General features: G+C 38.9%; 1 protein-coding gene across 9 annotated transcripts in view; it reads right to left on the reverse strand.

Moving 5' to 3' along the window:
• Positions 1–3,474: 3,474 nt before the first annotated feature.
• The window catches only part of TDRD7 (tudor domain containing 7), a 123,264-nt gene continuing 109,553 nt past the window's right edge, over positions 3,475–17,185 (reverse strand). For all 9 annotated transcript variants that reach the window (XM_056806687.1, XM_056806686.1, XM_056806684.1 and 6 more), the window contains 4 exons: positions 15,554–15,664; positions 10,204–10,703; positions 5,997–6,157; positions 3,475–3,979 (listed from right to left, as the gene is read on the reverse strand). In XM_056806687.1, coding sequence (XP_056662665.1) covers positions 3,759–3,979; positions 5,997–6,157; positions 10,204–10,703; positions 15,554–15,664 — 993 coding nt within the window. In that variant the 3' untranslated portion in view covers positions 3,475–3,758. The remainder of the gene's footprint in view (positions 3,980–5,996; positions 6,158–10,203; positions 10,704–15,553; positions 15,665–17,185) is intronic.

Consider the following 17,185-nt stretch of genomic DNA (forward strand, 5'->3'; position numbering starts at 1 on the left):
GCTTTATTAACAAGAGAAATAATTTTATTTTACTCCCTTTATGTAAAAAAAAAAAGCTTGGAGCAAGTTTTGTAAGTTTTGGTATGCAGGATCATAGGTATGAACTATATTGTCCAGGTTCTTAATAACCACGATAGGTTCATCCTCAAAACAAGGGACATTTTACTTGAATTTCTTAATATCTTGGGAAGCAAAAGATGTATGGTGCCTTAAGGTCATCACTTCCCCATCCTTATTTAAGGTGGGCACATCCTTTAAGGGGAAAATGTATTTAACTGATTCTGTTATGGTTCTTGTTTTTTGCCTGGATGTCTGTGTTGATAGAGAAAACAAGTGGAGGTGTGGGGGGAGGAGGAGAAGCTGGTGAGGTGAGAAGGTGGGGTTGGTCTGGGGATGGGCAGGGCGGGGGGTTGGGACAACGAAAAGGAGACGGTGGGGCACTGGGAGAAGGGACAGGGGAGGGTGGAGTGGTTAGGAGTTGGGCAAGACAAGAGAGGAAAAATCCCACCTGAGTTATGGTGGGGATGGGTTTTCCTTTTGCATCTGGAGACCAGGCAAGTTGTTTTTAAAATCATTCATTTGGGTCTGCATTTGAAGCAGGCTAGCCTTTTGTTGTTTAATGCTGAGGCCAATGAAAAGAAAACCTCCTAGGAATATCAAAAGAAAGAAAGAGCCTGCCTGAACTCCTAAGGTTTTCCAATTGTATAAAAACCATTGGGGACAAAAGGCTTTCTTTTAAAGTTGCAAGCGTGGTTTGAAACATCTTGTTTCCTCAAGTTTTACCTGGATGGCAAAACAAAAAAAAACAATTTACTTGGAGGCAAGGAGTTTTAGGGTGCAGAGGTTGGCACAGGAGACCCCCCCACCCCGTACATGCTAAGTTATCAGGTGGAACCCCTCAAAGGCAGGAGCCTATGGATGGGGTTGGGCTGCAGGTGGGGAGGAAACTGGAGGTTTAAACAGCTACCATGTGGGAGTCATTAAATGTGTGGGGAGAGGTGAAGAACCACATGGGTAGAGGGAGGGGAGGGGTTGGCCAAAGTTAGAAACAGGGGTGGTAGTAATGGTCACTCAGCTAGGGGGACCAGGAAAATAGCTGACTGTGAGAGCCACTGTGCTAGGGGGTGGGGTAAAGGATTTATACTTTACCCTCTGCTCACTGGGGAGGTTGGTGAAGGCAGGAGCAGTGTGTTGTAAGAGAGCATAGGATTGCCTGGCTGGGGCAGTTGGGTGGGAGGGAGTAACCCCAGGGAGGCAATGGGACCACGGCCAGGCCTGAGAGCAGAGAGGCTCAGCCAGGGGGAAATGCAGGGAGAGAACTTGAGGAAGAGAGAGGAAGTACACAGGGTGGGGTGGAAGGGAAATGAAGGCAGGCTGGAGTGAGGAGCAGGCTGTTGGGAGGGGTTGGTAGATGGAGAAAAGAAAAGTTAAGGGAATAAGATGGAGAGCATAGGGAAGTTCTGGATCTTGGAGCTGTCAAGGGCAGGCAGCAGGTGAGCGGGGAGGGCAGCAGGGGAGGAGGAGGAGGAGAGGAGCTGGAGGAACTGAGCTGGAGGAGGGAAAGGGGGGTAGAAGGAAGAGGAGGAGGGGAAGGAGCAGGAGGGGAGCTGCTAGAGCCCTGTTCATGTGCAGAGATGTAGCTCCCAGCTTTTTTTGTTTTTTCCTGTGTTTGGGGATAAGAAGTGAGCCTGGGAAACTCCAAAGGGAGTTCCCATGGTGGTGGGAATTCTCTCCTCACCTAAAAGGTCCTGAAGTCCCTTCTGGTCGCCAAATATGTAAGTGTAAAAATGAAGGTATGAATGAAAGAGGTGTGAGCAGAGGCAAGAGCCTTAGCCCCAGCAGTCTGCCTCACTCAAGTCCCAGACAAAAAAAACCCTCCCAGCATGGGATCAGCCAATTTATAGTCAAACCACACCAGGATGTAACACAGGGATGTAAGAAAAGGGAACCCTGGGAAGAGTAGAGAATGCTGGGGGATGAAGTCCCTGGGATACAAATTTTTAAAACACACAGCTTCAACTATAGCCTCTTTGTGGATGACTTCTAAATCACTATCTTTAGCCCTGACCTCTTGCCTTCATTCCAATGTCCATCTGTCTTTATAACACATCTCTTGGGGATTTCTTGCTTATCTTATCAGCTCAAGCACAACACATTTAAAACTGAATTCACCATATCTCTCCGCTTGTCTAAACCAACCCCAAAATGAACTCATTTCTATTCTCCCTTGGCTTTCCTTGTAGCTCTCCTCAAACATGGCATCCCTTCTTATCCCTAGGCCTTTGTACTGTACTAGCTGCACCCATTTCTGGAAGGTTCATGTGCCTCAACTCCATATCCGTTTGCCTGGCTTACTTCAAGCTGAGAGTCAAATCCCATCTTCCGTGGGAGGCCATTCCTGGTTCCCAGAGTGGCTAGTTAACAGATTTACTCTCTCTTGAACTTACCTATTTGTTTACATGTCATTTCCCCCATTGGAATGTAAGCTCTTTGAGGGCAGAGAGTATTTTTTTGCCTTACTATGTATCCCTTGCGATTAGCACAGTGTATGGCACCTAATAAATTCTGGTGACACTAACTTCTCCCTCTCTTTTACCCATTACATTCAACTCATCACAAGTCCTGCCAATCCATTCAATAAGACATCTTTGATCTTTATATCAACTGCCACTACTCTCATCCACATTCTCATCACATAACAGGTTCACGGATTATCACTCCCTCTCGTATTGTCAAATTAATCATTTTCTTCTTAAAGGCTTTCATTATAGTTTTCCTTTTTAAGGATTTACAGTGGCTTCTTGGGGTTAAACTCTTTTGCCCAATTTTCAAGAACTTTTATGATTGTGGTCCTTGGACAGGTATTCAAATTCCTTATCTCTTACTACCTTCTAATATGATCTTTCCTTCCTCTTTAGCTAAGCTTTTATCACTCCTCCCATGTAATATTCATGGATCTCCATTTCTATATTTTATTTATGCTGCTATCTTAATGTAGAATGAACTCTGGTGATGCAATGTCTTATGGTAAACTCCAAACAGAAAGGTTTTAAAAACGAGATTTACATTCATTGTTAGCACCCAGAATAACAACACAATAGACGAGATGGTTGCCACCCTACGTAGCTACTAAGAAATTTGAAGGCTTCTAGGCTTCTCAGAACTATGAGAAAAAATGGCATGTTAATTCTTAAACTGAAAGGTCAATAGTACTTAATTTTGCCTTCAGAAACAAAGAATTACACGCCACTGAAATTGGTTATCACTTTTAGAGATATTTCAGGGAAGGAAAAAAGGAATCTTAGTGATATAATAAGACTGGCAAAGCTTAGGTAACTTAATACATAGCCCTGGCAGAAGGAACATGTGTACGGTGTGTACAGGATAATAATGTGGGTGGGACCCACAGATATGAGAAAGGAGAGACAAATATTTTAAGATCATAAAACCTAGAATAAACTCAAGGTAGTCAACTTTGATGTTGATAAACAACACTTTATTTTTCCACCCCAACACTCTAAAACTATAGTAATAAACAATTAGTGCAAGTCCTTTGAAAAGTCAACTTGGTTAAACAAAACTTCTATTAAATATATTTCATAGACCATAAGCATCATATTTTTTCAATCCCTTGCAGATACTCAAGAGCCATGCAGAATAGTTGAACTTTCAGTGTTTAAAGCCTGCTTCATGTTGTTTTATTATTATTATTATTGCTAAAGAATATAAATTAGTTGTCAAGGTTTCAGCAACAGTGATTAATTAATTTTTGAAAGCTCCACGAGATATTCAGACATAAAGTCATGAATCCATATATCAGTATCTGGTAGTGATGTGTCCACCAAGTATGCCACTATTTTTCGATCCCAAGGATTGGTACTTTCAACAACTGCCTGTACCAACGCCACCAAAGGTTTCTTCTCTACATGATTTCGAAACACTATTGAAGCTTCTTCTGACCACTGACTGCATCTCACTCCTAGTACAAAAATACAAAGAATATGCTGTAAGAATATACTTCTGCACTCAAATATTTTTATTTTATTCAAATTAGTCTGAAGAGTCCAAGTTAGAATTCTTGAAAGTAAAAAAAAAGCAGCAGGAAATTTTTTAAAAAGCTCTTGCTAGAGACGGGAGGTCCTAGGTTCAAATCTGGCCTCAGACACTTCCCAGCTGTGTGACCCTGGGCAAGTCACTTGACCCCCATTGCCTAGCCCTTACCGCTCTTCTGCCTTGGAGCCAATACACAGTATTGACTCCAAGACAGAAGGTAAGGGTTTAAAAAAAAAAATTTTAAAAATTAAAAAAAAAAAAAGCTCTTGCTATAGCTTCTTTTCCAGTCTGGACTGAGTCACTTTTATAACCCTACATGACATCTGAATGGACAAAATATTCAGCTTAATGCATTCAATAACATTAATTATCTACTAAGTGCCAAACACTGGAACAAAGGAGAGTCTGAGCTCTCAGTGAGTTTATATTCTAGAAGATCCCTTGGAGTGTGATGGCATGGAATAAAATAGGGAATGGACAATGACCACATCTCTTTCCTCAGCTGGAATTGAAAATGTCCAAAGAGAAAGAACAGGCTCATTTACCTCATGAATAACTAAGATTCAGTCAGGCCTCCTAAGGAATGTTTCTAGGAAGAGTCAATGTGAATAAGTGCCCGTGTCTCGTGCATGTGTCAAGGCTTATCTTGGGAAAGGCACCCTCTTTAGGCCTCAGCCACTTTATCTACAAAATGAGAGGGTTAGACTAGAGACACGCTCTTTTAAGCGCCTTCCAGTTATGGGACTTTGGCTCCATGTATGACAACAGCACATTTTTTCTAATCCTAGATTTTTCATAATTTTTAATACAATTCATTCTACCAGGTAGCATGAGATTGTGAGTTGGGCTACCTGAGTTAAAGTTTCCATGCGAGCTAATGCGAATTTAGGTAAAGGCCTAAAAATTATCCAGTTCAACTCTACAAATGAGGAAACTGAGGTGACTGAAGTTCACTCAGGTAGTGGGTAGCAGAGCCAGGGGGAGTTCAAGCCCGTTCCTAATACAAACTCAGTGCTCTTTCCACCACACCAAAGCTCGTGTGTCTGTCTGTCTGCCATTCTATTCTTATATCTAAAATGAACAGAAGGAACTAGATAACTTCTAAAATTCCTTTTTCATTTCTTCAATTCTGAGCCAAGATCTCTGGAGCTCAGAATGCAAGTGCTATTTTATGAGTTACAACTTTTAAAATGGAACTGAAACGTAACAAAATTCATTTCATAAACGTGGACATCTAGTGTGATGTTAAATCTATAATGTATGATGTTGGATCAGGTTTAATAAAAGTGGTAGGATTTATGTGTACGGTTTCTATTTTAAAACGATTATGCTGTATAATATTTTATACTATATCCTAATATTAATATACATTTTTTATTAATTATTTTCTGGAAATATTCCTTCCCTGCCCAGTGAGCCATCCCTTGCATTGAAGATTAACAAAAAGAAAAAAATCAGTGTAGCAAAGCCAAGCCTACTGCCTTCTGCCTCTAATGGTAATAGTCCACATATATAGTCCTCCAGTGACTTTACTCTTCACTGGGGACATACCTGGTCATTCTAGTCACAGGTTAAAGCTCAGATTGGCTTATTTTATTCTTTCCATTGTTTGTCACTGTGTCTATTTTTTCCTGATTCTCTTTACTTCACTTTCCATCCATTCAGAAGCTTTCCCACATTGGGCTGAATTCTTAATAGTTGCCATTTCTTAGAGCACAATAATGTAGTATTTTACTTCTAGGCACCACATTTGTTTAGCTAGCTGTTCTCCAGTGGATAGGTATCTTTGTTCCCAATTCTTTGCCACCACAAAGAGCACCACGGATCTCTTGGGGTATGTGGGAACTTTGCCTTTGACCTCCTCGAGGTCTGTATACAGCCAGGAGACTAGAGACACGGAGACAAGAGCACATCACTGCGCTAGTTCCAGTTGTACAATTTACCTGCAAGCTGAGCTGTGATGGCCTGAAAGGGCAGCTTCCGGAACACGTCCACTAGAGGCTGTACTTTCCTTACGCTCACTAATTCATGTTTGCCATAGTCCAACTCATAAACAGATACCAGTCCATTGGTCAGAATTCCTTTTAAAAGTACTCTGTGCCACCTAAAAGTAATGAATGGATTAGTGAAAAAAATGAAGATAACATCTGCTTTATAGCTAAAAAACATTTTATGATGAAAAATATAAAGTTAATGTAGTGGTTGCTTTTGCAAGCTAAGATCAAAGGACATGACCATTTCACAGGCTGTCAGTAACATAGTCTAACTCAAGATCAGAATGAGCTCCGCATTAAGACTGAGAGATAATTAAAACATTTCAAACTCAACACCAAATACGAGCATTTCCATACACGTAGAACAGTGAAAGAGAAGTGTACGCGGAACTATAAATCTATTATTTATTGTTTGCTTTTCCTTCCAAGTCTATAATAAATTCAAAGTGGAACACTCAAAGCTGTTCTGCATAAGGCAACATAATTAAGAATGTCATTAAAGTGATAACAGATCAGAGCTTGAAGAATAAGGAAAAAAATCATTGCCAGTTTTTCTTGACCTGCAAGCCTTGCTGCTTAGAACAGATTTTTCCTGGGCTAATTACATGCAAAAATGAGAGGAAAAGATTATAGAACTATATAGTGCTAGAAAGGATGTGGGAGGCAACTTGGTCCAATCCCTTTATTTACAACAGAGGAGGAAAACTAAGTGCCTAGCCCAAGGCTATAAAGCCAGTGTTTGAGACAGAGTCTGGACCCCAGTTACATTCACTAATTCTAGAGCTCTAGTCCTGGTACCAAAATTTGGAGTTGGGGGAGAGTTTGGAGGCCACTGAGTCTAGCCCTTTGCTGGGCTGATGCGATAGTAACTAAGGCCCATTACGGAAAAGTAGCTTGATTTATAAGGCAGCTTTAAAGTAAGTGAGGTAACCTTTAACTAGTGAGAAAAAAAATGCAACTTTTTTCAGACAAATCTTAAATGTAGCAACAAGAGAGGGAGCTGCAAATAGAGAGCTGTGACCTTGGAGCCAGGAGGATCTTCTATTAACTTCCATCTCTTGACATGTACTGTGTATATGATCTTAACTCTTAATGCTCTCAGAAAGATGACAAATTGCAGAAAAGGTACCCATCTGCAATGCAACTGCTCTGAGAGTTCCCTATGTCAATGAAATAACCGATCTAGTCCCAATTCCCCCGTTGAAAAGGACAATTTAATTCAGATGACTATTTCTGGGCATATGAATGGCAGAACAGAACAAACAATAATCTTCAAAAAGCAAGGAGAGATGAGTTCCTTTACTTAAAGGTAGCAAAGGATAACTGAAAAGCAAGACAACCTTAAGATATCACATATACTCAGCAGAATGGCAAAAATGTATTTTAAAAAATGGCAAAATCCAATGATAATGGAAGGTGGGATTACAATACATGGTTGTGGGGCTTTAGAATTTTAAACATGTTGGGAGTAATATGGTAGTAAGTACTCAGAGTTAAAAAAAAAACATTTCCACTACTAAGACTCATAAAAAAGAAAAAAGACCTATACGCATAGATATATTCACAGCTGCTAAATTTGTAATAGCAGAAAAAAAAACTATAAACAACCTCTTGCTCTCTAATATATACACACACAGATATATGGATGGATGTATATTATAGACATTTATACAATCAACAATTAAAGAATAGCTTAATAAGTGGTATAGCAATATAATAAAAATTATTGGGTTATAAAAAACCAATAAACATAAATTTGTACAAAGAAATATGAATATAACAGTACCAAATGATAGGGCCAGAACTATATATACTCTATGACCAAGAAAGAATGAAGAAAGGAAGGAAGAAAGAACATCTGGTCAAACAAGCAGAATTTGGAGTAGCCCTGAAAGGAAACAGAGAACAAAAATGTTTTCTTTTTTTGATTTGTTTGGCTTTTTCGTGTTAGACTCTAAGTTCGGTAGTAAGACGTTGAGAAGAAGATAGGATTTGAAGTGAGAGGCCTCAGGTTCAAATGCTATTTCAACTCATATGACCTTGGGCAAGTCACTTAACTTCTGGAGGAGGGGGTATGTTAGGTTTCCTTTACTCTTAATGAAGGGGATCAGACTACATGGGTGGAAGCAGCTAGGTGGTCCAGTGGATACAGCCCCAGGCCTGGAGTTACGAATTCACTTCATCAATTCAAATCTACCTTCATATATTGACTATTAGTTATGTTACCCTGGGAAAATTGCTTCACCCTGTTGATTTCAGTTTCCTCATCTGTAAAATGATCTGGAGAAGGACATGGCAAACCACTCCAGTATCTTTGCCAAGGAAATTCCAAATGGGGTCACAAATAGTCAGATACAACTGAAATAATTCAACAGCAACAGACATTTGTATCTAAGATTCACTGTGCTTTTGTTGCTATCTATTAAGTATATAATTTAAAATATTTAATATCAAGGCAGCAGGGGAGATCAATCAGAAAATATATACACACTATATTTATTTTCATTTCTCAAAGATAATTGTTTAAGTAAGAGCTCTTGCCTTGATAAGATTATAGCTTCTAAAAGCTTCCTACTTCCTACTTCTGAATCAAGCGTAAAGAATACCAGCACATGAGCTTGAAGTATGCCATAAATATCTGGCATTTACATAGTCCTGTATTTGTATATATCTCAGTTTCAGTTCAGTACCTGTTACTCTTATTAGGTCATATACTTAAACTTAAAAATTAAATCTTAATCTTGATTTGAAGATATATGAAGGAAAAGTTGCATAAATATGGCCTTCTTTGCTTGGACTAATGTAACAGACTTCTAATTGGCTTCCACACCTTCACTTGCCACAGTGATTTTTCCTAAATCACACATCTGGCCATGTCATCCCCTCTGCTCAAAAACTCTAGTAGTTCCTTATTACTTCCAAGATCAAATACAAACTCTTCTGTTTCACATTTTAAAGCCCTTTATAACCTTCCTCTTTCCTTTCTTTCTAGTCTTTTTACATATTACTCCAATCCATGTGCTTCTTGATTAAAAAAGAGATGAGAACAAAAATGGAGCCTCTAAAAGCTCACTTCAAATAAGTTTCTTCCCACACATGTTAAAAATCATATAAGATAGAATGACAGAAGAAAACAGAGCTCAATTTATTCAGCGGTGAACAACAAGAGTAAAACTAAAGATATGTATTCACTAGAGTCACTGAAAGTGCTCCACAGATTCCAAGTAGAAGATGGTTTCCCTATTGATGAGCAGTTTTTCAAATGTTTCCATCTATAAGGGACACTGCATTTATATATCAATTCCTGAAACAGTACAAAGTTTCCAGAATGAAATCTATAGTTATTCCAAAGAGACTGGCCAAGTCATCAACACTTGGACAAAGTGGATGAAAAACTGCCCAGAATAAGACATAGGGCCCACAACAGCCGCAACAGACTGTCAAGGAACTCAAACTGAACACGAGAGAGACTGAACATTTTTTTTTTAACACCAATAATCTCCAGGTGAGCCAAAAGTGATGAAAAGACAGGTGGTACGTCTTGGTAGACATAGAATGTTGGGAATTATGGTTTGTGTTCAGGAAGTGCCACAAAGACATCATATAAAGAACTCATTTTAATTGTAAAAAAAAAAAATTGTAAAAAATTAGGCCAGTCAAGTAATGAGAAAAAGGGATAAAAGATGGCCAGTCTGAGTATGACAATGGCATTCACAAAATATTACAAGTATCTGAGTCTTTGAGTTTTTTCAGTGCTTCCTTTATGGAGTATTTGTAGAAAGACTTATATATGGGTAGAGTACATCTATAGCTATAAAATGACAAATCAGAGGTGTAAACAATTTTTTCAATTCTTGAGATAAATCTCATTAAAAAATCTAATTCTATGTTCTTATTATAAAGTGAGAACTCTAAGTATTTCGCAGTCTAATCTTTGGCATAAACGAGTGTTAACAGAATGATGGTTCCTATATCGGGATGTGAATTACACAATTTTAAAGGTTAGCAAATTCTCTAATTAGTTCCCCCCCTTTTCTGTTTAAAGTCGTTTTTTTTTTGGTGAGTCCCAGTCACTCCACTGGGGCAGAGAAACTTTGTCACCAACTTCTCTTGAGGACAGAACTTACATCTATATAAGGACTCCTCAGATACCTACTTATTTTCCACTTTTGCAGCATACACTTTGTCTTTCTCCACTGTTACAGGTCGCTCTTCAGACACACTATAATACAAAATCATTTCCTCCATCAGAACTTCCAGTTTATGTAACTCTTGCCAAGGCTGGATAACAAAATGACCAGGATGGCAGGCCACTGGCACATAGACATCCATATGTTCCCCTGGCTTCGACAAAGGAATTGGAGGGGGAAGCTCCATCATAGAAAGTTTGGTGGCATGTTCTAGTACAGACTTTGGGATGGTATCGGTGAAGTTTTTCTTGATACTTTCAAGAGTGGTTCTAGGTACAGTGACACTGTCACTTTTGTTGTTAGGATTACTTTCACTGGGTGTGACACTCAAAAACACATCCTTCTGATGCTTCCATAAATCCGCATTTGTAATCTGACGATTAATGCTGCGATGAGGATCTGGGAAATTTTTAGGAGTAAATAGATAAATATGTGCGATCCCTTTGGGTTCATCCAATTTCATAACCTTTTGGAAAAGAAATAAAATGATTTAATAAAACAAAATCTACATCTGTCCTAAAAAGATAAAAGTTATTTATAGACTCACCACTGTGAAAAAGATGAATTGGTATTTCATTGTGAATTATGTATTTCATAATATGAACATATTATGAAAATATGTTCATCATTATGAATTATTGTGAATTTAAGATGATATATTTTCCATTGTGCCTTTACACAAAAGTAAAACCAGCATGAATAACTTTAGGGGACTAATTGACTTACCACTCCTAAAAACTCAAGGAGAGCACCATGCTATGAATTATATTTTGCTTAGTTCTTTTTATGAAGGTTATAGTCTCTGGGAAAACATGAATGATGGTTCTATGAGAAAATTTCAGTGTTGACAACATTTCCCCTTTATTTTATTTTTAATGTTGTTTTTAAAAATTATTCCCCCTTTGAATATTAAGTTATATAAGGCATGAAAATAGGGTTTTGTTTTGTTTTGCTCAAAGTGTTCTATGGCCAAATTATTTTGGGAAATGCTTGCTGGATTAGATAAGAAATAAACTAAAGACTTTTGTTTTTGGTCCAAATTATTAAGCAGCAGCCCAGGTTCCTCTTCACTCCTGCCCTATCTGGGAGGCAAAAGTGATTCCCTATGCAAATTAAAATAAGGCTCTGGAACTCCTAACAGAGGACTGAGCACATCTCTGATTTCTGCCAGAATAGTAAAAGGAAGCTAAAAATGCTAGAGTTTCTGAAATATATTTAGTAGCATATGGAGAATATCTAGGAAATGTGATTTTTGCAGTACAGGGAACGCCTTACAAATTACAAATTTCTATATGGTCATAGGCTCACATATTTATTGATTAAACCCTTATTACTATTTATTAAACCCTTACCTTCCATCTTAGAATGAATACTGCGCATTGGCTCTAAGACAGAAGAGCAGTAAGGACTAGGCAATGGGGATTCAGTGACTTGCCCAGGGTCACACAGCATGAAGTGTCTGGGGCCAGATTTTAGCCCAGGACTTCCCCTCTCTAGGCCTGGCTCACAATCTACTAAGCCACCCAGCCTTCCCTAGACTCACCGATTTAGAGCAATACACAGCCAATAATTGTCAGAGGCAGAACTGGAAAAGCACACAGTGTGACACAGTGAAAAAAACAAAGCAGTGGATTTGGAGTCCGATAACCTAGGTGCAAACGTCACAGTTTCCCCCTGCCACACCCAAGTTCCCTTGAGCATTTCACTGAATACTTCCATGGGACTCAACTTCCTCAGAATTCCACAATTCAAGTCCAGCATATCACTATGGTCACTAGAGCAGGATGGGGCAGTGTCTGGTATAAGAATTCCCCGATGAGAAAACACCCTCTACCAACTCGGGAGGGCACCTTTCTGCCAAGAGAAGGCAAGAGACATGGTGAGGCCTACAGAGCCGATGTGGACACAAGAAGGACTTGACCCTGGGCCTTCCTATGCACTACACCATTAGGAGAAACTCACATCTAAGTAGAACTTTCAGGCTCTTGGAGCACGGTTTGAGACTTTAAACATGTTTACCTATGTCAGTTGTCATCTTATTTGACACCAGCTACTATGGTTGTTTCAGGGGATAAACCTAGAGGCTTCCCATTATGCTTAGCAACCATTCAAATGGGATGACAAATAGAGGAATCAATAAAATACCAATAGAGATAGCAGCTGCAAAGCTAAGTCCCTACTGGAGATTTTGCTAGTCTACTCTTTTCTGGTAAAAGAGCCCTCTGTTTATTGCTTATCGCTCCCTTCTAGAAAGTCAACAGAGTGGAATGCAATTTCTGGTGGTCTGCAAAGAGCTGAGTTTGAATCCTACATCTGACACTAGCTGACGAATCAAGTCATTTAACGTGCACAAGGGTTCTATCTAACCAGCCCGTCCTACTCTGAGACTCGGTTCCTGCATGGCCACAAATAGGATAATAAGGCCTGCAGCATTTTATCTCATGGGGTTGTTGAGAGGATGTTAGGAGGCAGTGAGTGTTAAATATTTTGTAGATGTCACATAAATGTCTATCATGATTAATTTCTCTTTTTAATTTTTTTAATAACATTTGTGCTCACTATTTTACCTTTTTAGTAGATCTTCCTCTTCATTCTCCCCTACCTGTACCATATATGGGCATCCCTTCAAGGCTTGGGCCTCTCTTTCTCTCTCTCTCTGCTCCCCTTAATGATTTGAGCTTTCCCCACTATTTTAATTATCAAGTTTATTGCATATAACTCCCAAATCTATAACTGGCCTAAACTGGAACTCCAAACAGCTCAAGTGCCATCTTCTCATGGAGCTGACTATTTTCCCAGATGGGAATGATCTTTTCTTCCTGATTTCTCATAAGCACTCTTATTTATTTATTTTATATTTTTATTACATTGTAAAATATGCTTAGGTTTCAAATATATTTCTTCTGGACTCAAAGTTTTCAAGTGTCTAAGAAACCAACATGTCATTTGACTCTGATAGTATATTCCAAATTAGATTCTCAATCTCTCCCATCAGTACAAAGAAGGGACAGAGAGACACGTTCTCATCTCTCTTCCTTGGGGTCATGCTCGGTCACTTTTGCAGGTCATGGTGCTTGGGCTGAGTCTTAAGGGAAGCTAGGAGTTTTTTTAGTCTCTCACTGAAGATTAGAAGGGAGAACACTCCAGTATGAAGGATGGATACTGAAAAGGTACAGAGATGGGACTGGGTAAGACATTTGCACGAGGAATAATAAGTTGGACCACAGAGTATGTGAAAGTGCAAAAAATTCTGGAAAAACAAGAAAAGATCAGGTAATGAGTAGCTTTAAATACCAAACAGTGTAACTTATAGGTGATCTTGGAAGCAAAAGAGAGTCACTGGCGTGTATTCAGGAGAATGGAGAGGAAACATGCTTTCAGAAAATTACTTTTGGCTTGTGAAGGATGAATTGGGAAGGGACTTAAGGAAGTTCAAGTAGAACACTATGGCAATAGTCGTGATGAGGGCTTGAAAATGGGTAGTGGCTCTGTGTTTGTGAAGAAAGTCATATGGGAAAGATATTGAAGAGAAAGGAATTACAAGGTTTGGACTGGAAATGTGGGCTGAAGGGGCAGGTAGGTGGCTCAGGGGATAGAGGGCTAGGCCTGGAGATGGGAGTTCAAATTTGGCCTCAGATACTTCCTCATTGGTTAAGTCATTTAACCCTATATCACTTTTCTGCCTTGAAACTGGTACTTGGTATCAATCCTAAGACAGAAGGGGAGAGTTAAAAAGAGAATAGAAAATATGGGTTGAATAAGAAAGAAGAATTGAGGATGCTATTAAGATTGAGAGCCTGGGTGTCTATAGAAGAATGGTGGTCCTTCAGCATAACAGGACAGAATAATCAGTTTTGTTCTTAAGTATTTAAAAATGCACATATAGCATTCTAAATTTGAATCCATTTTTCTTTACTTTACATAACATACTAAAGATAGTAAAGCTATACTATATATTGTTAGATGTCATTAGTATCTTTGGAATCTTTTTAATTCTCCCTCAACCCCTAAGCTCATATCTTGTACATAATGGGTGTCAGGCAACAAGCATTTATGCATCACTTAGGATGTGCCAGACCCTGCGCTAAGTGCTAAGGTTTCAAACAAAGACAAAAAGTAGTCTGTCCTCCAGAAGAATACATCATGATTAAGGACACAACATGTAAATAACTATGTAAACCTAAGCTAAGGTGAAGGTAATCTGACAAGGGAAGGCACTGGTGATGAACAGCAATATTTATCCAATATATAAGTACAAGAGACTCAAATTCTAAGCTTTATAGGAATTCAGAAAGGGAAAAAAATCCATATAGCATGTATTTTAGTAAGGGGGAAGAGGGATTCTGAAGAGAAACTGCATCTTCATTTGACATCCTTAAAAAAAGGATAGACATTAAGACACAAAAATAGTAGATTTCTTTTGGAGATGTTCAAAAACAAATTCAAGGAGATCAATTTAAAAATTCAAATTCAAGAAAAGGAAAACCAATCTTTCAACCAGTATTTTTTGTTTATAACCCAAATTAGGGCAGTTATGTTGCATTTTAGAAGCATACATTAATTGTATCCATGTATTTGATACAAGTTAGCCAAATTATTCAAATTGTTTATGGCTAATGAGAGGCAGCCTGGGGCAATGGTTAGAGGTCTGGATTTAAAGCTAGTTGGACCTTAAATTCCATTCCAGGCACCCTCCAGCCATCTGACTGTCTCTGGGCAAGTTCCCCCAGCCCTTGCAAAACCACCCATCCTTTATTCCCCTGTCAGCCACATGGGGCCTTCTTAAGCACTAAGGGAGGAAGCTAAACACTGCCTGTATCCCACAGCAGTGCCTTAAGGAAACTGCATTGTAAGCCATAAAGCTCTACATAAGCAAGTTATAATAGAAAATAGAAGCCCGAGCATTTAGCAAAATGCTATATATAATCATAATTTCCAAAAGAGAAATGTTTCATGTTGTAAGGTACTTAATTCTTTATTGCCAATGAAAATGGCAGTAAAAGGGCATCTACTGGCCATAACTGTAGCACATCAGAGAGAAAACAAAATAAAACTCTACTCACAAAACTTTAGTGTTCTCAATAATAAGGAAGAAAGCTAGGGCAAGTGTTTTACAAATATCACAAAAATTTAGGACAATTTCTCAAGCAAAAAACCATTTAATGACAAGTTAGACTGTATGTAAAAGCAAAATGGAGCTCATGACTAACCCAAAGAAAGTTTCACTTCAATATAAAATAAAATCCTCCAGTTACATTTATGGCTTTACCTGTTAGAACTTTAAGCAATCTATAAGCTGTTCAGAAAAATGCTAACCTTAATGCTGCAATCAGAGCAGTTCAAAACTGTATCTCTTAACCAAAGCACAGCATCTGGTGTCCACATGCCAATCGAAAGTGGAAGATCAGCTAAACAACACTTAATGGCCTGAAAACAAAATGTAACAAAAATATATGAATATTTTTAGCTCAAACCATTTGAAAATACATGTTAGCTAGAATAATTCAGAGGTGACCAAGGGACACAGCAATCAAGTACTACTTATGAAAAAAAACATTCCTTATTTTGAAAGACAAAACTGAGCACAATCACAAAAATTACTTTAGCACTTAATTTGTGAAAGAAAAAGATGGACTCTTAGTTATCTCTATCCTGAGACGGAATGGCATTGGGATCTGACAGCCTGGCTTCAGATGCCAGCTGTTTGCTATGCTGGTGCAAGTCACTTCAGCATTCTAAACCCCCCGTTTCATCATCTACAAACCAGGGGAGGCAGGGAGGCCTCTAAGGTTCCTTTCAGCTCTAATTCTATGATATTATGAAATACGAAAATCTAACAGATAACAATTAAAAATTAAATTTAAAAAATCCCTCATTACCACCTTTGGCCTTTCCCATCTCTTATTTGTGACTTAGTTGTGTCGGTCCGATGGATATAAATGAAGTTACGGTGCTCACTACACAACACAAATCTGCCCATTAATGCACGTGTGCACACACATACCCCCACTCTTAATAAATACATTTTGGTTTTGAGTTATTGTTCAGTTGTGTCTCTTTGTGACCCCATTTGGTTTTTTGTGGGCAAAAATACTGGAGTGGTTTGTCATTCCTTCTCCAGCGCATTTTACAGATGAGAAAAGTGGGGCCAACAAAGTTAAGCGATTTGCTGAGGGTCAACAGCCAGTAAGTGTCAGAGGTCACATTTGAACTCAGGAAGATTTGTCTTCTTGATTCCAGGCCTGGTGCTCCATCCACTGCGCCATCTAGTGGCTCCCATGTGAAATGCTGAAATCTAACAACTGGAAAAATAATCTCTCTTGACCACCTTTGGGTTTTACCTGATGTCTTCTTATATCTCGTTCCTATCTGAGCAGCTGTGATCAAACAAGGAGTATATCACTTTCCCCTAGGCAAAATGATGAAGGAGATAAATCTTGTTTCCAGAGTTCTCCTCTTGTAGGTAGCCCCATTTCTGTGCTGGATTCCCTTTTTGAACTTTCTCCTCCCATGCTCCCTCCCCACACTATGGTGCTTTTCCTGAGCACCAAAAAGGGCGCTAGGTTCCTCCTAGGCTCCCCTCACCTATCAACATGTTCTCAAACCTCCAGGTTAGTCTAAGCTCTCATTTTAGCAGCAATATGGAGAGACTCAATACAACACTTTCATTTGTACTTCAGTAATGTGCTATTATTATTATTGTTATTGTGTGGAGCAGCAGGTGGAAAGGTGCAGTAGATAGAGCATCAGGCCTCTAGTTAGGAAACTCAAATTAAACTAGCTGTGTGACCCTGGGCAAGTCACTTAATCCTGCTTGCCTCAGTTTCTTCATCGGAAAAATGAGTTGGAGAATGTAAAATGGCAGATCTCTCCAGGCTCTTTGCTAAGAAAACCCCAAATGGGGTCGTGAAGAGTTGGGGCAAGGTTGAAACAAATAAACAATAATTA

The sequence above is a fragment of the Monodelphis domestica genome, chromosome 7, assembly GCF_027887165.1.
Source record: "Monodelphis domestica isolate mMonDom1 chromosome 7, mMonDom1.pri, whole genome shotgun sequence".
In the NCBI taxonomy this organism is placed as follows: Eukaryota; Metazoa; Chordata; class Mammalia; order Didelphimorphia; family Didelphidae; genus Monodelphis; species Monodelphis domestica.